Here is a 24,324-nt window from a genome sequence, read left to right on the forward strand (position 1 = left end):
ATCTCACATAGTCTGTGATTCTTTATTGCTATCACTGCTTATTTCTTTGTTTTTTGTTGAATAATCTATGCACTTCTGGTAAGGGTTTCTACTCCCTTTTTTGAGTTTTGAATTTGGATTGGAATCTAACTTAACCAGAGGAGAAAGAGAACCACCCATTTAAGTATTTCTATAAAATAGAAATTATATAATCAGAGGTTAAAACCATTATAGCATCAACATGCTCAAAATCTTCAGGCATCAAGAGCTAAACTCCGACAAACCAGTGGCATACACCCAGAATAAGTGCTGGTTCTCTTGGGAGGATCAAAATTTCAAGTCAGTTGTCCATGTACCTTGCACACTTGGGTGTTTGGTGACATGCCTAGTCTTCAGTTTCACCACCTTCCTTCCTAACGCATTCCTTAGCCTGGTAGCGTGTAGGAGTACGTCTTCTGGGGTAAGATTCTTCACGCATACAACACGCTCATTCTTGTTTTCTGTAACAGTAGAGAAAGCAAAATCAGCTTTGAACCCTTAGAACTGTGTGTGTGTGTGTGTGTGTGTGTGTGTGTGTGTGACCTAATTCTGGAAAGAGAGACTTCTACTGTCGTATTATTTGTGCTAAAACTGAAGCTGTTCCATGAAAAGATACAAGCACCAGACTGGTCAAATCTCTAAAAGCACCTTCTAGTTCCAGAATTAGGTTGCTCAAAAGAATGAAAAGAGCTCATTCTATAAAACTAGTCCAAAAGATGGTCAACGCATCACATATCCTCTCCACTTTATGATATGCGAAAAAGATCTCTGTCCGGGAGTGATATGCGAAAAAGATCTCTGTCCGGGAGTGTGGCCTACGCCAGCACTCCCATGAGTCTATCTCTTTCCTCCCCATGTGAAAAGACACCTCTGCCCCCTTGTTTTAAGGAAGAGAGAGATAGACTGGCGTAGGCCACACTCCCAGACAGAAAACTGCTTCCCTTATGATATTTAGAACTTGCACCAGTAGGTCCCTGATATTTGCAAAATAGCACCCACCATCTTATGTTTCCCCAAACTAGTAAACTTCTGTTAGGAAAAGTAAGGGAAATACTAAGATGACATAAAAATATTTACTAATACGATGTTCTGCCTTCCCATAAGTTAGCGGACAGTTTACAGTGTGAATGCACCATTGACGAGAGAAGGTCATAGCTCTTTAAAAAAGACAGCAAGACTTCTCTCACTCCTCACCTACCAGGTTGGAATCCTTGGACTATCTCCAATCGCCACTATCGTTAGCGTTAGCCCTAAAAATTTGGCCTTTATTGAGGTCAAAAGGAAATGAGGAACTCAAAGCTCTTACTATGAGGTCAGAAAACATCTCCATGTCTATCTTTCATCATTTCACATGGTACCCCAGTTGTATATACTCAACATTCCACAACAATTCTTTTACCTATCCTTTAATCCCATAGGAACCTTCAAATTCCAGAAATTCTCATCAGGTCATAGCTCTTTCACAAAGACTGCAAGACTTCTCTCACTCCTCCACCTACCAGGTTGGAGTTGTTGGACTATCTCCAATCGCCACTATCGTTAGCGTTAACCCTAAAAATTTGGCCTTTACTGAGGCCAAAAGGAAATGAGGAACTCAAAGAACTCAAAGCTCTTATTGTGAGGTCAGAAAACTTTCTCCATGTCTATCTTTCATCATCCCACATGGTACCCCAGTTGCTTAAACTCAGCATTCCCAAACAATTCTTTACCTATCCTTTCATCCCCTAGGAACCTTCAAATTCCAGAAACTCCCATCGGCCCTTCCACCATAAATCTGCTTTATTCCCTGTCATAATAAGGTCTTAACACAGGATAAAGAGAGCATATAGAAAGTCTTTCAGAGACTGGATTCATTCTATAGACAGAATACCTGGCACTGTGAGAGAGAGATGATCGGACAGATTATAAATTTTAGTTTCATTGATGACCCAATTTGGCCTTTAATGATATGGATTAGCCTACGCCACCAAACATTTATGACAACGTATTGTCAACTTTTGTCTTTTTAACTCCCAAATCTCTATTCCTTTCATATTTTAACTAGTCTTTTCAAGTTCCATTATGTCTTCTAACTTCTAATGTCATCATTATTTCCCATTTGATGATGATAACATCACCATCTTCTTCTTCTTTAATGGTTTGTCTTCTCCACTAACTTCTCCAACAATACGGAATACTAAAGGAAAGAAGCTACACTCCTCATTTCTCCAACCAATCTTGCTCATTAGAACAGCTAGGGTGGGGTTGCTGGTCACCAGTGATACTTATAAAACTAACTCATGGTTGGACATTGGCAAACATAGCCTCTGAAAATTACTTTCAATTCTGATAGATGAATAAACCAATTTCCAAAACAAACACAAATTTTAGAAATTAAGAAATCTTCTATGACATGAGATTTCAGGCAAGAGATATCACCAGAGCCATTATTTTTTTGTTGTTAGAGATTATGCCCTTGACGAACCTCCATTAACATATATTTGATACAAACCAATGAAATATAGAATCCAAAAACCGATTGATTTGATCAATAAAAAAAACTGTTGAATAATGTACCAGAATACCGTGGGGGTATTCTGGACTTTTTGGGGTCTTATTTTTATATTTTTATGTACTGCCAACTCTCTTAGTAGAGTCGGCTAGAGTAGGGACAATTCTGTCCTCTGATTGTAATCTGTTTCTTATAAATATAAGAGCTTGCTTGATCGTACTGATCATTCAAGCCATTCATTAAAATTGTTTTGTTAACATGGCATCAGAGCCAAATTCTCTGATCTAAGTTTTCAAAACCCTTCCCCCCTCCCATCGTTTTTTCTTCCTCTTGCTCTCGTCTCATTCTTTTCTTCTTGGTTCTCATCCTCCACCTTAGGGCAGCACTAATGAGATGATCGTATGATCTAGATGCTGCCCTCAATACTACCTCATCACTTAATGTTCTAAACAGAAATTCAGATCGACAGCTGCTGCCTCTCTCCTCTGCAATTTTTGGAGTTCTCCTTTTTACGAAGATCAAGCCTCTCTCTACTTTGAAGGTTGATATTACCTGTTGGGGACCCAACCTGGCAGTTCTGGACAGCACCTATCACAGCTCTACAGCAATTTTTGAAGCCCTTAACCAATATCGATCTCCACTTTCAGGGTTTTATAAAACCATGACACTTATAGATTTTTGGGTTAGGGCTGTCTCCTATTGCTGATTTTTTCAGGGGTGTTTTATTCATTCAAGAGGACCACTCGACCTTGATATCAGCAAATTTTTCTGAGTTTTTTTGAAAAAACCCAGGTCTTCTCAATTTGGATCGATTTCTACACATCGATTTTTGTCTGGTTCTTCTTTGGCCGATTGCTTCAACCTTCTTTGCTGGTTCTATTGATTGATTGTTTGCAAGCATGCAAGGCTCCAATATTTTACTACTGCCACTTCTGGAAGTGATGGACAGACACAAACAGATTTTTTACCTCTCGCTGCTCCTATCAAACTTTATGGCACCACTTACTTAATGTGGTCCAGGTCTACTTATTTGACCATTGCTGGTCGAGGACTTGCTGGACATATTATTGGGAGTACCATAATGCCAGCTGAACCTGGTTCTCTATAGGATAGATGGGTGTCTAATGATGCAATGGTGATGTCCTATTTGCTACACTTTATTAGATACAGCCCATCATAAATGGAGTGCTGCCAAGGAGACTTATGGGCAGGTAGGAAATGCTGCTTAGGTGTATGGGATTCGCAAGAAGGTTCATGACACCACACAGCAGGATTTATCAGTTTCTAAGTACTATTCTGCCCTCAAGAGTGTATGGAAGCAATTGGATCATTACTCAGATTTTCAGCCTTCTATTGCTGTTGATATTGGTGCCTATCGCAAACACGTTGACAAAATCCGTGTTTATGACTTCTTGGCAGGTCTGAATGTTGAGTATGACCCTATTCGAGTGCAAGTTCCTTTCCCTACACTGGAGCAGTCCAATGCTTTGGAACATACTGAGGAAACTCGAAGGGCTGCTATGATCCATACTTCTACTATAGATCGGTCTGCTCTACAAGCTGGTTCCAGCCCAGCTACTATTAGTGATGGCTCTCCTAAAGCTCCTACGGCTACTTCTTCCACCAAGGAACCTGTTAAGTGTGAACATTACAACAAACCATATCACACAAAGGCTACTTGCTGGAAATTACAAGGGAAACCTACTGATTTTGAAGCCAAACGTGGTCGTGGTAAAACTAAAAACAAGGCTAATCGCACTGAAAGTTTAGCTACAGCCCCCACTGTTGAACATGGTCTCTCCTAGCAAGAACTACAAGATTTCAGGCGTATGTTATAGACTTCCGCTACCTCTACTACATCTCTTCCTGCCAGTTCTACTCCATCAAGTTCCCACTTTGCCTGTTCAGGTATTTCAGTTGCTGGTCATTGTGCATCGTTTGTCTCCACTCCATGAATCATAAACTCCGGTGCCACTGATCACAAGATAGGTTCCTCTAGTCTCTTCCATAAATATTCTCCCACTTCTGGCAAGGATAAAATCTGGTAGCTGATGGCTCCCTCTCATCCATTTTAGGAAAGGGTTCCAATGTTCCATTAGTTGCTCCTCCTCCATTACTTTGTCATCTGTATTACATATTCCAAATTCCACTACTAATCTTCTTTCCATTAGTAGTCTTACTAAAGATCTGAATTACAAAGTAACATTTTTTTCCACTCATTGTGTTTTTTAGGAACTAGAAACGGGGAGAACGATTGGATGTGATAAAGTGCACGGTAGATTGTACCTGCTTGATGATGATCATCTTCCTCCTCTAGCATTACCTTCTCAATTGTCAGCCTTCCTCCTCCTCTGAATTGCACCAATGGCATTTTAGATTAGGATATCCCTCCCCTTAGGGAACTTTATCCCATTTATTTCCAACATTGGTTAAAACCTGTAATAAGGAAGAATTTTTTTGTGAGGCTTGTGTCTTGGCCAAACAGACGTGTTCAAATTATCCTATTTCTAACAAAATATGTTCTTCCCTTTTTCATTTAGTACATACTGATGTGTTGGGTCCTAGTCGAAAAGTTTCAATTTTCGGTCATTGTTGGTTTGTCACATTTATAGATTGTTACTCTAGAACCACTTGGGTCTACTTCATGCACACCAAAAATGAGGTTTTTTCCTGTTTTTCTGCTTTTTCATAAGATGGTTCAAACCCAATTTAATGCCACTCTCAAAATTTTGAGAAGTGACAATGGGACAAAATATATGGAAGGTCAATTCCAAAAATACCTTGTTGCCCATGGGATTTAACATCAAACCAGCTGTGTTAATACTCCAACCCAAAATGGTGTGGCTGAGAGAAAAAATCGTCATCTCTTGGAGTTGGCTCGTGCCCTTATGTTTGCCCAGAATGTTCCCTCTTCTTATTGGGGGGATGTTGTCCTCATTGCAGCCTATTTGATTAATAGGCTGCCTACTCGGGTCCTTGAGTCCAAATCCCCGATTGAACTGTTACATGAGCTCCTTTTCTTTTGTCGTTCCACCTAAGGTGTTTGGCTATGTTTGCTATGCTAGGGACACCAGATCCCCTAGTAAGCTTGAACCCAGTGGCCTCCGCTGCATTATCTTAGGTTATTCTGCCATCCAAAAGGGGTACAAGTGTTACTATCCCCCTACTCATCGTACTATGGTAAGTATGGATGTTGTTTTCATGAGTGTTTCTTATTATTTATCTCCACCTCTTCAGGGGGAGAATTTTAGTGAAGATGTGTTGACCATAGACGCCCCTCTTCAATATGTGCTTGATGAGTCTGTTCCTACCACTCTTGCTCTTGTTCCTCCCTCTACTTCAGGGGGGATTACAGATAAGGTAAGTATGGATGTTTTCATGAGAGTCTTTCCTATTATTCGTCTCCACCTCTTCAGGGGGAGAGTTTTAGTGAAGATGTGCTAACCAAAGACCCCCCTCTTCAATATGTGCTTAATGAATCTGCTCCTCCTGCTCCTATTCCTCCCTCTACTTTAGGGGGAGATTACAGATAATGATAATAATGAAAATCCTGCTCAGTCGCTCAGGGGGAGCTAACTCCAGTCCAGAAAACCATTGGTGAATTTCAACAGAGGATTGATGATTCTAATTTGAAGGTCTATACGAAGAGCTGAACCAAACATAAGCAGCTTCAATCCACCACAACACCAATACCCATCCAATTGTCAAACCCGGATCCAGAACCTACTTCTCCACCTGGTAAGACTTCTTCTCTTGAGCTACCTATTACTGTTCGCAAAGGTGTTAGGGCTTGTACTCAACACCCTATATCCCATGTTGTTTCCTATGACTCCCTTTCTCCATCTTTTCGAGCATTTGTTTCTTCTCTTTTTTTTGTTTGTATTCCTCAAAAAATTGGCAGGAAGCTCTATCAGATGGAAAGTGGAAGGCAATAATGATGGAAGAAATGGAAGCCTTAAAGAAAAATAACACATGAGAGCTTGTGGTTCTTCCACCAGGGAAAAGACTTGTTGGATGCAAGTGGGTGTCTGTAGTGAAACGGAAGGTGGATGGCATTGTGAATAGATATAAGGCACGATTCGTGGCAAAAAGGATTCACCCAGACATATGGCATTGATTACCAGGAGACTTTTGCCCATGTTGCAAAACTGAATACCGTCCGAGTTTTATTATCTTGTGCAGTCAATCTTGGATGGGAATTACAATAGCTGGATGTGAAGAATGCTTTTCTCAATGGAGAACTTGATGAAAAGGTGTATATGGATATTCCACCAGGTTCTCTTGTGACAAAACCCAAGGCAAAGTGTGTAAGTTGAAGCGTGCACTTTATGGGCTTAAGGAGTCACCTCGAGCATGGTTTGGCAAGTTTCAAAAGGCTATCTATGGTTTCTGTAGGCTACAGAGTAATGCTGATCACACTCTTTTTATTAAAAGAGTTGATGAAAAGATCACTGTTCTTATAGTCTACGTAGATGATATTTTGGTAACTGGTAATGATGGTGACGAAATCAACCGTCTGAAGAAGTTTCTTGGACAGGAGTTTGAGATTAAAGATCTAGGAAAGTTAAGATACTTTCTTGGGATTGAAGTTACTAGGTCTTCTAAAGGCATCTCTCTCTCAAGGGAAGTATATCCTAGATTTGTTGACAGAAACTAGTTTATTAGGATGTCACACTTCAAATACTCCTATGGATGCTAATGTTCGTCTCAAAGAAAAGGAGGGTGAATCTGTTGATAAAGGCCGGTACCAAAGATTGGTAGGGAAGTTGATTTATCCCTCATACACACGTCCGGACATTGCTATAGCAATGAATACTGTGAGTCAGTTTATGCATGATCACTACTCTTCCCATATGGAGGTTGTTCTTCGTATTTCTCACTACTTGAAGAGAACTCCAGGGAAAGACATTCTTCTGTCTCCTCATAATCACCTACGGATAGAAGTCTATCTCTAGGTACTGTACTTTTGTAGGTTTCAATCTTGTCACTTGGAGTAGCAAGAAGCAGAATGTGGTAGCTCGTTCTAGTGTTGAAGTGGAGTTTCGTGCTATGGCACAAGGTATTTGTCAACTACTATGGTTGAAGGGTTTATTACAAGACCTTGGTGTTCCCATTCGTCTCCCTATGATGTTGTATTGTGACAAAAAGGCTGCAATCAGCATTGCACATAATCCAGTACAGCATAATCGTACCAAGCATGCTGAGGTGGATAGGCATTTCATCAAGGAAAAATTGGAAGAAGGACTGATTTGTGTTCCCTTTGTGAAGTTTGCTGATCAGCTTGCTAATAAGTCCACCAAGGGGCTGCCTGAAAAGTTGTTCCATCCTGCTTTAATCAAGTTGGGCATGCTTGACATTTATGCTACAACTTGAGGGGGAGTGTTGAATAATGTACCAGAGTACTGTGGGCGTATTCTGGACTTTTTGGGGTCTTATTTTTAGATTTTATGTACTACCAACTCTCTTAGTAGAGTCAGCTAGAGTAGGGACAATTCTGTCCTTTAGGTTGTAATATTTTTCTTATAAATATAAAAGCTTGCTTGATCATATTGATCACTCAAGCCATTCATTAAAATTGTTTTGTTAACAAAAACAATAAAAATGAAATACTTTTTGGAGATTTAAATCTAACCTTGTTGAGAGAATTGTAGTTGATCACACAATGATGTCACATGAACTCCCATGGATCTCACAAGCAATCATGGTGCTCACCCCAGTTGGACAAGTATACCACAATCCGGTATTTCGAGCTTCCAATTCCCCTTGCATGTGTGACCATGAGATCTTTATATATCTCTACGGTGGAGATGACCAGCCATAAAGTCCAATCCTAAATAACCAGCTAGCCTCCTAATGTCCATATCCAAAATGCATCTTGGGCTTACCTTCTCAATTACCATTATGCCCCTAACAAGGTTCTTTGACACTATTAGAAACCACAATATTTTGGGGTTTGACCAAAACTCAGCCATTTCGTTTGACCACCAATTTTGTTTGCGCATTCCAGTGGTCAAACAAAACCCCTAATGAAGCATCTCTATACATATTGAAACCTTCAGATTTTTTTAGAAAAAAAAAAAAAACAAAACTCAAAATTAAGGGTGTCAATTTAGGACCAGAACCGAAAACCGAATCGAAACCAAGCCGCTAGGAACCAAAACTGGCCCACACATTAACTTATTGGTCCGATTCTGGATCTACCTTTTTTAAATGATTAGCTTATTGGTCCGGGCCGGTTCTGGTCTGATCCTCCCAACAGTTCCAAAACCGATAGACCAATTAAGAGCCACTAGAACCGGAACCAGAACCCCTAGAACCGGAACTAGACCCAGTATAAATTGTGCAGAAACCTGAGATTTTGAATTTGTTTCTTTTGGGGCTTCAAACAGAATAGTGTCAGTTATGACTGAGTGCCTCTTTCCTCTTCAATCTTTCATTTTTCCTTTTATTCTCCGTCTTTCATTTGTCATTTTCCATTTTCCTTTTCTCATCTATTTTCCCATCCCTCTTTTCCCCATATTTCCCTACTTTGTTTTGTTTCGATCCACGTAGCCGACCCCATTAAGTTGGGATAAGGCTGAGTGTGTTGTTGCTGTTGTTGTATAACAATGCAGGTTTACTGGGGAGATCCAAAAGGTTATGGAGTGGTTGTTGATACATTGAGTTGAGATGTGACAGCTAGATGGCTTCCTGAACTGATCCACATTAGCCTACATGTAACCCTCTTTCTTCATTGCCCAACAGCGACATGAGCTCCAATTTCAAAGGATCCCAAAGCTGCCAACACATAGTGCTATCCTCTCTTATTGAATTAATCATTTCAGTATTCCTCTAGATTTTATGCAGGCACACTAATTTCAGGCAAAGTATCTCTAACTTGAGAAATATCAACACAAAGCTCATATAGACTATCTCCAACTCATAGGGACCATGATTCAACTGCCACCCATCCTTTTAATCTATCGACTATGTATATTTCTCTATACCCACACGCCACATATACTTTAACCCATTGTATATCTAAAGAGAAAATCTTGTTGTAACCAAGGTTAGTTACCACAAGACTGTCACTTTACTTTTTGTCCTTTAAGTGTAACACACATTTTTTTTCAATGAGGGAAAATCCTGTCGTTTCACATAAAAACTACATTAAATAACTTTCAATTTTTTGAAAACCTTTTTTACCACTGCATTAAATCCTCCATTAAATAATTTTTGGGAATAAGACAAGGGGCGGTTAAAAGATGGTTACAACTTCTTAGTTCACCACTTTGGTGACAAGAAGTTATTCCCATATCTAAAATGTACACAAGGTCTTTTTATGAACAGACTTCACAAACCCTATATGCAATAAATAACACGAGACTAGTCCTCATGTATTCCATAGTCTAAGCAATTCTGACTTGCACCCCTCAAACCCATCATGGTCCAACAATGCACATGTAAACATGTGGTGCATCATGATGAATACAGTCAACCCGAGGAATACAAAGTGACTCATTTGGATGATCATCCACAAAACCAACTCACTAATCCAATAGACTAATATCAATGGTACCATAATTGACAATTTTGCGAGCTATAAACATATGCTAAATGCCACACAAAAAAAAACGGAAATGTCGAATTATAATGTGCAAAAATAACAAAATAAATTTGAGTTGGGCCACAAAATTCCAACACAATGACCCTCAGTTTTCCCATGCAAGGAGACAGAAACCCCTTTGAAATCCTAATTTGATCACTTAAAAAGGTTTTCCTTCAGTTCGCCTACTTCAGCTTTTCCACCTTACGTCTTCCTTCTTCCTCTCATTGGGAAAAGAATCTAACATTGAATGAAATTCTAAAACATCAAGATGGAAAAACAGCACGGAAGAATCACACAGTTTTGAAGGGCTCAGTAATGTAGTTCCAGATAGGATTAATTCCCACTAGAAACCAGTGAATTAGGATCTCTAACAGTGCTAGCCGATTGGAGTAGGATTGGGTAATTTAGGGTAAAACTAGGGTTAGGGTGAGATATTGATGGTAAGGATTATATGGTTTTAATGGGCAGGTCTAGGGGGTTATTATTGTATAAAAATATCAGGGTTTGGATAGGTTTGAAAATTCTGCAAAATTACGGCAGAACTGATCTATCGATCCCTGGGTTTTGGGTTTTAATGGGGTGTGGTGATGAGGGGGTTAGAGATGGAATGAAGGGCTGAAATTTGGATCGAGTGTAGGGGGGAATGAGTAAGGGACTCAATGGGAGTTTGGAGAGGATCAGATGCCAGGAACTTTGTTGCTTGAAAACCAAGCTATGATTTCAATGGAGAGTTGCAGGTTTAATGGAGGGGCTGGGGATGCTGGTTGTATGGTTTGATGGGGATCGATGGGAATGGACAGAGGACAGGTTTAGGTTAGAGGATGAGAAGTAGAAGGGTGTAAACAGAATTTTAAATTGACTTATTGGTTTGAAGGATCTCCAAAGGCAGCAGCTTGAACAATTGAGAGAAACCTACTGATCTTCACAATGCAAGGAGTCGCAAGAGTCCACCTACCCTATCCACCTTGATATTCCCACAAGGATGCAAGCACTCACAGAGGAGCAGAGGCAGCAGCACGATGGCAGCAAACAAGATCTAGAAAGCAGTATTTTTTTGAAATCAGAATAGTAGGGGAGCCTGCCCACGATTTATTTTATTTATAACCAAAAGGGCCAAAGGCCATTCCTATTACAAAAACAAGTCCAGCCCTCTTAGAATCGTGGAGGGGGGACAAAACATAGTTTTAAAACAAAACTACTAAAAGATGCTCTAAGAGCCAATAGGAATAAAACAAAATTAGCCAATACAAAAGAGTCACTTAAATTGGACCATTGGTTGGACCGGTTCAATTTAAGAGCTCAAAAAAAACTAAGTATAGAAATAAAATCTACGGCTCCAATAAACAGTCCCTTAAGGCTGTATCTTCTTCTTTCTTGTGCTTGGACCTGCATCACTCAGAGAAAGAGAGAGAGCAATAGGTTTCTTAGCAAAAGTGGTGCTTGCTAGGTGCTTCCCTCTTCTCGTTATCCCTCTTTGACTCCCTGTTTTAATCCTCTAGTGGTTACCACACGTAAAAGGGAGGTGTACATGGTTGGGATTAAGGCTCTAATTATTTATGAAATAACCTTCAAAGATGTGTGCCACGTGGTTGGATCTCTTAAAATGGTTCCCTTAGCTAGAAGAATGTATTCTTCGGTTTCCATGTTAATTCTTGGACCATTCAGGGAGAAAAAAATTTGATATTCTAGAAGGAAAAAGAAAAAAAAAAAACCCAAGCCTCTACAAGGAAGAAAAAAAAAAAGAAACAGCAACAAGGACAAAGAAAGTGAGAGAGAGCCAATACTCATCGGCACTGGTGAAGATGATTAATGAGCGGAAGAGGGATAACGAGATAGAGGGAAGCACCTAGCCGACTTCTACTAATCTTGCAAGTTTCTTGCCAAATAGAGAGAAAAGGGAATTCAATAAGTTGTGCAAACCATTACACTATTAAGCATTATCTTTATCTTTTTTTTAGGGAAAAAAGTGAGTCAAAGGATATATTAGGAAGTTTAATTATATTTTTGTTGTTGGGCGGGACGGGCACTAACTAATTTGGAGATTAGGTAAATCTTTTCAAAATATAAATTTATGGATGTAAAACAAATTTAAAATATACTTATCTTATAATTCTTTTTTTAATCTCGTAGATCTAAGAAATTTACCCTTGAATGAATTAGGTCCTGAAATTTGATTTTGGTCATTTCAAGCCTTTGAACCCCCCCCCCCGGGTGCAGGAAATGGCCAAGAGAAGCTCATGGGGAAAAAATACATTGTTTCGGCAAAATTTCAGTATTTCACTCGTCTCGTTTTGACAAACGGTGAAACGGAACGAATTTTCGAACCTTGGCCAATACGTAGGAAGGTATTTGAATGAATTAGGTCCTGAAATTTGATGTGTAGCTAATCCAACCCTAGACCAATCCATTCAATGTCAGAATTGCAACATCATTCTGCCACGTGGCTAAAATTGGTGGGCCACCCTGATAAACTATTGAGATGGACTACTTACCCAATAGGGGTAATTTAGTCTTCATTATTTTAGTGATTTATTTATGTTATGCTGTATTTCTATTTATTCTGTAATTTTTGTTCTCACCCCTCTATCCGATCTCTATTTTGGGATTCCTAGTTGTAGTAGGAATTCCTAATAGGAATAGGACTGGGGGAGGACTCCTACTTTGATTATGATTTGAGATTAATATAAATAAGGGGCTGGGTGATCGATTAGATCATTCAAGCATTCTCAGAATTCAGGTTTTGTTAACATGGTATCAGAGCAGCTTCTCTGATCTAGGGTTTTCAAAACTCTTCCCTCTCCATCGATTTCCTCTCTCTCTCTTCTTCCTCTTTGCTTGGTTCTCTCAACCCTTCAAGGGCAGCATTAATGAGGTGATCCAATTATGGTTCGAGTGCTGCCCTCCAATGCACCTCAATTTTAATGCCCTAAAAGTTGATCGATAGCTGCTGCAATTATCTCTCTGCGATTTGGACTGCTTCAACCTTTTTTGGAAATTGATCTCACAACCCTTGGAAGATCGATTACGGAGCATCATTGGCAGGGCTTCAGACAGCATCTATCATACTTGGATTATTATCAATTGAAGACCTCAAAGCTTCAGCCCCTTTTTCCCTTTTTATCGATCTCAACTATCAAGGTTTGACCTTATCGATTTGGATTTTTTGGGCTGTTGTTTGGGGAGTTTTTTTGTGGGTTAATTTCCTACTCCTACTGCTGCAATCGACCACTGTTTCACATCAATTACTGCACTTTTTTTTCTGCAGATCAGATTTTTAGAACTCATACTCGATTTCAGCTGTTTGGGGAGTTTTTTGTGGGTTAATTCCCTACTCCTACTGCTGCAATCGATCACTGTTTCACATCAATTACTGCAGTTTTTTTTTCTGCAGATCAGATTTTTAGAACTCATACTCGATTTCAGCCTGGAAAGGTTTTTTTTAAGATCTGTTTTTTGTTCACCTTAAGGTTCGATATCTGTCTAGCTGACCTATGGGTGACTCAGAGATAACCTCAGCTACTTCTGGAGGAGATCAGACCAGGAGTGACTTCCTTCCTTATGCTGCAGCCATCAAGCTTGATGGTACCAACTATCTAATTTGGGCTAGATCATTATCCCTGACTGTAGCTGGTAGGGGACTCACTGGCCATCTTACTGGTACCACCAAACAACCCACTGAAGAAGGTGTTGCCCGTACTAAATGGGCTGCCAATGATGCAATGGTGATGTCCTTTGTTCTGAACTCCATGACAACTGACCTTTCTAGTCAGTATCTTCTCCTTGACACTGCTACTCCGATATGGATTGCTGTCAAGGGTACTTATGATCGTTCAGGGAGTGGTGCTCAGGTTTATGAGATCAGGAAAACTGTTCAAAACACTACTCAGAAGGAGATGGCAGTCACTAAGTATTATGCTGCCCTCAAGTGCTTATGGCAACAGCTGGATCACTATGCTAGGTTTCAGCCTACTACTGCTGCGGATATTACTGCCTACCACACACATGTGGATCAGTTTCAGGTCTATGACTTTCTGGCTGGACTCAATGATGAGTATGACCCTATTCAAGTGCAAGTTCTTGGTCGGATTCCTTTCCCCACTTTGGAGGAAACTTTTTCATATGTACACAGTGAAGAGACAAGGAGGGCTGCTATGATGATTACTCCTAGGGTCGACAGATCAGCCTTACAGACTGCTGGTTCCACTACTGACACTTCTGCTGATAATGTTGCTGCTACTGCTACTGCTAATGCTAAAGAACCTGTGAAGTGTGATCATTGCCATAAACCATATCACACTAAGACTCCCAAACAGCTGAAAGTGTAGCTCCAGCTCCCACTACTGAAATCGGTTTCTCCCAAGAAGAACTTCAAGCTCTCCGGCGTCTGTTGAACACATCTGCTGCCAATTCAGGTTCCTTCTTTGCCCGTACAGGTATTTCCTTTGCTGGTCATTGTGCATCAGTAGTTTCCACTCCTTGGATCATAGACTCTAGAGCTACTGATCATATGACGGGTTCCTCCAGTCTTTTTAACACATACTTTCCTGCTTCTGGTAAGGACAAAGTTAAAATTGCTGATGGGTCCCTCTCTTCTATATCTGGGAAAGGGTCCATTGGCTGTTCCCCTTTCTTGACATTATCTTCTGTGTTACATATTCCCAAGTTTACCACAAACCTTCTCTCCACTAGTAGTATCACCAAATCTTTGAACTGTAAAGTGACATTCTTTCCTACTCATTGTGTTTTTCAGGAACTGGACTCGGGGAAGACGATTGGATCGGGTAAAGTGCATGGCGGATTGTACTTGCTTGATGGAGATCCTGCATCTACTCAGGCTTTACCTTCTAGGCTTTGTTCCCCCGCATCGTTCTCTTCTTAACTACACATATGGCACTCTAGACTAGGACATCCACCTTTAGGTACTTTATCTACTTTATTTCCTGCATTAAGTAATACTTGTAATAAAGAAGACTTTTTTTGTGAGCCTTGTGTCTTGGCCAAACAGACACGTTCCACCTATCCAATTTCTAATAATAGGTCATCTTCTTTATTTCATGTTGTTCATACTGATGTGTGGGGTCCTAGTAGAAAGGTTTCACTTTCGGGTCATCGGTGGTATGTCACATTTATTGATTGTTATTCTAGGTTCACTTGGGTCTATCTTATGCACAATAAAAGTGAGGTTTTCTCATGTTTTCAGCACTTTCACCAGCTGGTTAAAACTCAATTTAATGCCACTATTCAGATTTTAAGAGGTGATAATGGGAGAGAGTATATGGAAGGTCAGTTCCAAAAATACCTGGCTGCCCATGGCATCCTCCATCAGACCAGCTGTGTGGATACTCCAGCCCAAAATGGTGTGACTGAGAGGAAGAATCGCCACCTCTTGGAGGTAGCTCGTGCCCTTCTGTTTGCCCATAATGTCCCTTCCGTTTATTGGGGGGATGTTGTCCTTACTGCAGCCTATTTAATTAATAGGCTGCCCAGTCGGGTCCTTAATTCTAGACCCCCTGTTGAGCTATTACTTGGCTCTTCCTCATTTGTTGTTCCCCCTAAGGTTTTTGGCTGCGTTTGCTATGCCAGGGATATAAGGTCCTCGGGCAAACTTGACCCACGTAGTCTTCGGTGCATTTTCTTATGGTACTCTGCTACACAAAAGGGGTACAAGTGCTATCACCCTACATCCCGTCGGACTTTTGTCAGCATGGATGTCGTGTTTCATGAGAGCGTCTCCTATTATGTGTCCCCACCTCTTCAGGGGGAGAGTGTTAGCGAAGATGTGTTGACCATAGACTCTCCACCTCCAATCCAGTCTGTTTATAATGAGTCTGAATCTGTTCAGCCTACTTCTAGTCCTCCTCCTCCTTCCCCCGAGTTAGGGGAAGAGGTTCCTGTATAGGGGGAGCAAACCACTCCAGCCCAGACTCCTGTCCAGAGGACCATTAGTGAATTTCAGAGGATGATTGATGCTAGCAATACGAAGACCTATGCAAGGAAACATAAGCAGGTTCAATCAACTGTTGCTCCCGTATCCATCCAATTGCCGAACCTGGATCCTGAACCTGCCTCTCTACCCGGTAATGTTCCTTCTCCTGAGTTACCTATTGCCCTTCGCAAAGGTGTCAGGACTTGCACTCAACATCCCATATCTCATGTTGTTTCTTATGACTCCCTTTCCCCATCATTTCGTGCTTGTATTTCTTCTCTTTCTTCTGTTCGTGTTCCTAACAATTGGCAGGAAGCTCTATCAGATGGAAAGTGGAAGGCAGCCATGATGGAAGAAATGGAGGCTTTGAAGAAAAATAATACATGGGAGCTTGTGGTTTTTCCACCTGGGAAGAAAACCGTTGGATGTAAATGGGTGTTTGTAGTGAAACAGAAGGTGGATGGCACTGTTGATAGGTATAAGGCACGACTCGTGGCCAAGGGTTTTACTCAAACATACGGCATTGATTACCAGGAGACCTTTGCACCTGTGCAAAGTTGGATACAGTTTGTGTGTTGTTATCATGTGCAGTCAACCTTGGTTGGGATTTGCAGCAGCTAGATGTTAAAAATGCCTTCCTAAATGGAGCACTAGAGGAAGAGGTATATATGGACATCCCACCAGGGTTCTCTTGTGACAGAAATAAAGGAAAAGTGTGCAGGCTAAAGCGTGCATTGTATGGCTGAAACAGTCACCCCGAGCTTGGTTTGGTCGATTCCACAAGGCCATGATTTCTGTGGGCTATAAGCAGAGTAATGCTGATCACACACTCTTTATCAAGAAGGTTGGTGAAAAACTCACGGTTCTTATAGTCTACGTTGATGACATAGTGGTTACCGGCAATGATGGTGATGAGATCAGACAGTTGAAGACCTTCCTTGGCCAGGAATTTGAGATTTAGGATCTAGGAAAATTAAGATACTTTCTTGGGATTGAAGTGACCAGATCTTCAGAAGGCATATTTCTCTCCCAAAGAAAGTATGTTCTAGACTTGTTGGCTGAAACAGGTTTACTAGGCTGCCACCCTTCAGATACTCATATGGATCCCACTGTTCGGCTCAAGGAAAATGTGGCTGAGCCTATTGATAAAGGCCGGTACCAAAGGCTTGTAGGGAAGCTGATTTACCTTTCACACACTCGTCCAGACATTGCTGTTGCTGTGAGTGTTGTGAGTCAATTTATGCATGATCCCTACACTTCTCATATGGAGGCTGTTCTTCGCATCCTACACTATTTGAAGTCAGCTCCTGGAAAGGGTATTCTTTTGTCTTCACATGGTTACCTACGGATAGAGGCATATACCGATGCTGATTGGGCTGGTTCTGCAGATCGCAAGTCTATTTCTGGATACTGCTCCTTTGTAGGTGGGAATCTTGTCACATGGCGTAGCAAGAAGCAAAATGTAATTGCTCGTTCTAGTTCTGAAGCTGAGTTTCGAACTATGGCACAAGGTATTTGTGAGTTACTCTGGTTTAAAGGTTTGCTACAAGATCTTGGTGTTCCTATTCGTCTTCCTATGATGTTGTATTGCGACAACAAGGCTGCAATCAGCATAGCACACAACCCAATACAGCATGATCGTACCAAGCATGTTGAGGTGGAAAGGCATTTCATCAAAGAGAAGTTAGAAGATGGACAGATTTGCATTCCCTTTGTGACAACTACTGATCAGCTTGCTGATATCTTCACCAAGGGATTGTCCAGGAAATTGTTTCATCCCAATCTAGTCAAGTTGGGCATGATCAATATCTTTGCTCCAACTTGAGGGGGAGTGTTGAGATGGACTCCTACTTTGATTATGATTTGAGATTAATATAAATAAGGGGTTGGGTGATCGATTAGATCATTCAAGCATTCTCAGAATTCAGGTTTTGTTAAGATAAACTTATCAGGTCGCCCATCTAAAGCAACCTTTGCCATATAAATCACATTTACCAAATACAAATCACATATATATATATAGAGAGAGAGAGAGAGAGAGAGAGAGAGAGAGAAACTTACTGTAGAAGGCCTTCAAATGTGGATGTTGACCACGAATGAGTTCAGTGACAACCTCTAGCTGAGGATTGTTCTCTTTAAATGCTGGCAAATGAGACTCCATAAATGCCCTACAATATTGATATCAAACTAAAGTCAGATGCGTTGGTGAGCTAATTGGTAGGAAAACACTGGATTTGGAGAACATTCAAGACGTATCTACAATAAAAGAAGAATCTCAGTTTTGAACTTTTGATAGGTTATCTTCCTGAGACAGAACTAATTTTAACACTCACAAGTGTCATATACGAATTCGAATGCCTTAATCTAAGACAAGGAAGACAATTCCACTTCATTTTCCCAAAACTCGTACCAAGTGCAGATAAAGGACGTAGACATCTTAGGTTTCCAAGCAGCATTCAAAAGCATTAGGCTGAATTTTGCCTTCGAAATCCAATGAATAGGAAGGCAGTCAATTTAGTAAACCAACCGCTAGCATGCTCAGATGTAACTCAACGTAAACCAGTTCACCGAATAATGTTTTCCAAGGCTTTTCTATGTTACCTGGTTACTAGCATTTTCTAAGACAACTTTGGTTCACTCTCCCTACCCCACCTAACACAACACAACCCCACCCCCCCAAAAAAAATGTGGGAGCATCCCAGAGAAGAGTTCCTATGGTTTGAATGTTCATTACGGGATCAGTTTTGGTGAATGGGAGCATTGTATTACAGCAAAATTGCTATTTCCATCACTATTCATAGGGCTTAATTTTGAGTGGAGAGCTCTTCAATATTGCTACCAAGCTCAAGATTTTGAGCTTTGAGTAGGGAGATATTCAGAGCCAAACTTGGCTCCACCAGTGGGAACAGAGCAATTGGTTGAATCATGGTTCGAAATTTTGGTCGAAAAGATTGAGATTTCGCGAAATATTTTGGTTTCAACAAACACATGTCGACTCACTAGGTATGCAGAATTTTGACTGAAATTTCAGTTTTTGGCCAAATTTTTATTTCAACTCGATTTCAGTATCATATCAGCACAAAACAATGCATATAAAAGCACTGCTCCGATAGGATTGGGTCAAAATTTTTACCCATTTCAAGAGTTTTGGGTTGTTTTGTTTGTTAGAGGGAGAATCTCCCAAAAAATAAAAACCAGATTTGGCTAAATCCCTTACATTTTGGTGGAACAAACCGTTGGAGACTGCTACAACGCATCTACAGCGACGATTTTCCACATTTGAGCAAGACTTGTGCACGACTTAAACTTAGAGGTATACAGTATACCCTTTTTCCCCAAAGGTTTCGAGCCTTCCCAGAACTCTATGTGATACTAACATAGAGTTGGAGGAATGGTTTCGTAAGGATGTTTTAACCTTAGTTATACATTTGTACTTGACTAATTGTGCCACTTATACACTTGTACTTGTAACATTTTGACATTGTGTTATATTAAATGATTTTTCTTCATTATTGCATATTGTATTTGTTTTCATTGAATTTTATGTGTTTGAACCTTGGGATGAAAACTAAGGCTGTTGGACATGAAATTGGCAGAGGTGGACTTTCTTTTGGGTTATGGGGACACGATATTGACAGCAAAAGAAGGCATGAACTGCTAATGGCTGTTGTTGTTGGCTAGGTCTTAACTCTTAAGACTACTATTTCTAGGCATATTAGAACTCTAAGATGGTGCCATGCCACAAACAATATTCATTGCAGAACAGTCACGTGTCTCATGTTCTAAAGTACTCAAAAAGACCTGCTCTTCAGTCTTCACTGAAATGGCCTACGTGATGTCACTGAAGAAGGTATTTGAAGAATCCTAGAAGTGAGACAGGTGTACAAATTGAATGCCTTTAACTAACGTATACATGTATAACTTGACTAATGCAGGAGCATGATCACCATCATTGGATGTGGTTTCAAATTTTATTTCGGGCCTTTGATCTGTACTTTGTAGCTTGGATGCATTGTGCTAATGTAGGCTAGATACATGGATAGAATTTTTTTTTTTTTTTTTTTTGAATTGTTTTGAATCTTTTGTTTCAAGTAGTAAGAAGATATTCTTAGTGTCTCGTGGGGCCCATGGGGTTCTTATGTTCAGCCTTTTTGTGTGGAGAATTCTGGTCTCCTTAAAACCAGGATCGTGGGTATCTAATTAGATATTATCTTCTGATTTTTATAATATTCAGTTGTATAAACAGATTTGGATAGTTGTCAAGTCCATTTAGGATACCCAACCATAGTTTGAGCAAGGTAGAACTAGAAAGTAATCTATATTGTTTGGTCTTCTATTTTTATTTCCTTACATGTTTGGTTAGTTACGGATTCTGCAAAACAGTCTATGCATGGGAGATTCCTAGTCTTATCTTCTTTTTGTTAATTTCCTTTTTTAGAAAGGTCTGAACAAATATATGTAAGGCTACTCAAGCCACCCACGATTTGAGTATTAAAATTAAGGGAGAGGGTTCTCTGAGCAAGTGGTAGATGGGAGTGCACCTCCCCTTCCTAGCAGATCGAGCCCCTTCTTCACTTTTCTTCCATTGATCCCACCACCAGCAGATCCCCCTATTGATCTGCATCATTGACTTCCTAAAATCTTTATAAAAGTAGGGAAAATGAGGACAAGTGTCTCTGTCTGCATTCTCCAGCCCAACCAACCTTTCGCAAATGGAAGAAACTCGAGGGCTGAAAAACTAAAAATGTGGACCGCAATGTCTTCAAACTTCAGCAAAACATGCTATCATGATGGTATGGGCTTGCATAGGGCCTGTTTGTACAGGTCTTCCCCCATAGATTTACATCACCTACAGGGAACTCAACTAGAGTTTTCTGGGTTGAAATAGACTACACATACCATAGAATAGGATTTGACTGGGCAAAATTAGATTTCATGTGCTTTAGTGTATAATTTGGGGAAGACCAGTTAATTCACATGGGTTTGGTTATACGCAGGTCAAACCAACGCATATTCTGTTCATCGATTTGGCTCCCATGCAAGCCCATACTTGGGCCCATATATGGGTTAATATCATCCTGTCCTTCACTTGGAAAGAAAAATCCATTTTTCAGCACGCACTAATTCCTAAATTTTGCTGGTCAAATAGCCTTCTTGTGTGACCTTCAAAGCCTGATTAATGTCATCAAAGTACAAACACGACTAAGGTGATAGCATCTGTTAAAAATGTGATAGACTACCTGTGTCATGTCCATGTTTTAATCCCAAGATAACCATTGAGCAGTCTGTTTATAGAAGAGAGATTGTCAGATTATGCGGGCCCTATGGGGCCCTTGCATGAAGGTACTTCAGGGACGGGTTGTTGTTGGCATGGGATGATTTCTTGGGAGACATTCTGTGGGGCCCAAGACCAGATTGCATGGAGGAAGGATTCTGCTGAGATCTTTTCCAGATTCTTACCAAGTAATGGGGGACCGGGAAGGAGAAAAGAAAAGCTAGAAAGAAGTCAGAATTGCAAGGGGGGAAAAGAGAAGAAGCCATGAGCATAGTTGTCACGGCGTCTAGGCGACCCAAGGCATTGAAGAGGGTCTAAAATTAAGGCGACACCAATTAGGCGACCAAGGCGCCTGGATACCAAGGCCGTGAGAAGAAAAAAAGGAGGGGGGGGGGGAGAAGAGTGCACACGCGCAAACTCATAAACTCAATTCATTCTTTCATATCTGTCCAATACGTTGGTTACACATCTATTTATAAAAGCCAAAAGTAAAGACTCCTAATTACTTACTAAAACTAGGCTAACTAAAATAGAAACCCAATAAAACTCAAATTGGAAATTTCCCTACTTGTCTAATAACTACCTTAAAATAAAAGTTTACATTATACTTTCCCAAATAAAATGAACTTCCTAAAATCCTACTAGATCCAAACACTCAAATTGGACCAGGTTCAACTGGGTTTGGGTCGGTCCTAGGTAGTGCACCAAGATGCTTGAATACTACCAGAGTCTCTATTCACCGGAGGTGAATTCTTCCAAGCCGGGGAGAATTGATGAGGACATCAGCCCACTAAGCCGACAGTTCAGAGTTTACCAAAGACGACGATGTAGAGATCAGCCTACTGCAGCACAGATATGGATAGATGATGAGTTTAGAGGCTACTATATTGCCTACTTGGATCGATGATTTCAGCCCCTACTTGCGTACTTGGATCGATGGAGTGCAGCCTAGTTAGTTTAGTTAGTTTATTTGGGTTTATTTGGTTCTTATATTTGGGTTTATTTGGTTTATTTGGGTTCATTTAGTCTATTTGGTCCAATAGATCGACCCATGGATCAACCGATGGGTATTTTCACTTAAGTGTTATTTTTTACTTTTACTTTTACTTTTTACTTGTTATTTATTCCAATAGAATATTCAGTTTTAGGGTGAAGTGGCTGTAAAACCCCATGATGGAGATTATTGATTGAATGAATTTGAAAAAAAAGAGTTCGCCTGCCCCTCTCTCCTCTCTTGATCGTGGACTGCTTCTTCCCCCCCCCCCCCCGCATCGTGGAATTTTCTTCTTCTCCCTCTCTCTCTCTATCAATCGGCCAGTTAAGGCTGCTGCTCTCTTCTCTTCCCTCCTCTTCTCTTCTCTTATTTTATTCTCCTTTCCTCACCTATTGCTGCTACTGTGGACACCAAAACCCTTCCCCACGGATTTCAGAATTGCACCCCTTTCCCCTGCTGCAAAGTTTTAACAACCTATTATTTGTTCTATGGATTCTTATGCATTGAACTACTTGCTGATTTTATTTATTAGAGGTATGATTAAGGAATAGTACAGCACTTGTTCTTTTCGGAATAATGAGATAACCTGTACTAAATTTGACGTTATGCTGCAATGTCCCCATCCCCATATTTCCCAATTGAATCCTAGTTGAGTTGGTGCATTCACTTATGATTTCTATTGCTCATTGCCGAATTGATTTTCCTGTTTTGGTTTACATATAAACCATGTATTTTGCTGCCAGTCCCTGTTATCTGACATTACCTAAGTTTTGTACACCTTAGCATAGCCTACCTAACCAGCCTTTGTAGGACCCCTAGTCCCTAGGGTTGGATGATCATTATCCTCTCAGGTTCCCTGCCCAGTACAGTTGTCTGGTTCCTATCATAGGGGGGCGGAAATAACCCCAATACAATTTTTTATTCAAGTTTTAAAACGTTTGCCCGGACTTTGATTTTCAAAGTATACTGAAACTACTCCAATAAAAATAATTATGCTTAAAAGACCAACAGCTTCCTGCACACAGAGGCATTGATTTCTTTATTTGAAATTAGAACTTAAAGAATAGATTTAAATAAAGTTAAGCCTACCTTAGCTTATAAAGTCATAATTGATTGATATTCATTACTGATTCACAAAGTAACAAAGCCAATCCAGTAGCTTAAAAATTAGCGACAAACTATCTGTTTAATAACAATTGTTTTTCTCTTGCTACATGCTAACATCAGTTCTCAATTAATTAATATGCAAAGTCCTGTGCATGAGTAAATTCAAATATGAAAGGAAAATATGCCTGCAAAGAAGTTCCATTCGAAACACTGCATGTTCTGTCAGTACACAAAGAAATTAAAGGCTAGAAAACTCCCATTTCCAAACTGTGGAATAAATGAATGCACGAGTCAATGGGTCACATTCATCTTCTACCATTGCCTCCTCCAACCCCTCCCCAAAAAAATATTTCAATTACGATTTTTTTCCTCATAAATGCTTATGCACACAATTCTACAACAGAGAAAAGTTGCCAATTCTGATTAGCTTATTCCTCTAGCATAATATCTCTTCCATCTCTTCAAAATAAGTTTCCACATTGCCAAAAGAAATAAAATCAAACATAATATAAAATCCGCACACCTGATACCCCGACTACTTCCTCCCCAATCAGAGTAGCTCACAATCAACTTTTGGAGTTGCCACACACCTCTGAGAGCCATCCCCAATTGAATGTTTTAGCTTCAAACTGATGCTGAGGAAATCTTGCTGAAACAATAGAAGAAAGTATTTGTTTTACATACAGTCCAATGCCTTCCGATGGTTGAGAATTGGGACAACCAATTGTAGAAGCATAACACTAAATAGAAAATCTAAGGGCTCCTCTATTATGATTGACAATTGTGTCAAACAGGTGAGATGCATTTCGGATCAAAGCAGATACAAATATTACAGTTGGTTAACATCGCAAGTTAAAAATGGGAATGGATAGAAAAGCAACCCAAATCAATTTAGTGAATTGCAGTTTCACCAATTATTTTATTT

The 24,324-nt window shown here is 40.2% G+C and overlaps 1 protein-coding gene across 1 annotated transcript; it reads right to left on the reverse strand.

Annotated features, from left to right (window-relative positions):
• Nucleotides 1–210: 210 nt before the first annotated feature.
• Nucleotides 211–24,061, reverse strand: LOC122639336 (54S ribosomal protein L51, mitochondrial). The gene is made up of 3 exons (XM_043832164.1): nucleotides 23,923–24,061; nucleotides 18,085–18,191; nucleotides 211–479 (listed from the first exon to the last, which is right to left on the reverse strand). Exons 1-3 carry the CDS (start codon nucleotides 24,000–24,002, stop codon nucleotides 307–309), a joined length of 360 nt encoding a protein of 119 aa, XP_043688099.1. The 5' UTR covers nucleotides 24,003–24,061; the 3' UTR covers nucleotides 211–306.
• Nucleotides 24,062–24,324: the final 263 nt, after the last annotated feature.

Source organism: Telopea speciosissima, chromosome 9, assembly GCF_018873765.1.
Source record: "Telopea speciosissima isolate NSW1024214 ecotype Mountain lineage chromosome 9, Tspe_v1, whole genome shotgun sequence".
Classification (NCBI taxonomy): Eukaryota; Viridiplantae; Streptophyta; class Magnoliopsida; order Proteales; family Proteaceae; genus Telopea; species Telopea speciosissima.

Excerpts from the sequence above, each read along its gene's own strand:
- LOC122639336 (XM_043832164.1), bottom strand. The coding sequence starts at position 24,002 with ATGGCTCTCAGAGGTGTGTGGCAACTCCAAAAGTTGATTGTGAGCTAC. Across the intron at positions 18,192-23,922 it reads GGAAGTAGTCGGGGTATCAG|GGCATTTATGGAGTCTCATT; the intron begins GTGTGCGGATTT and ends TCAATATTGTAG. Across the intron at positions 480-18,084 it reads ACATTTGAAGGCCTTCTACA|AAAACAAGAATGAGCGTGTT; the intron begins GTAAGTTTCTCT and ends CTACTGTTACAG.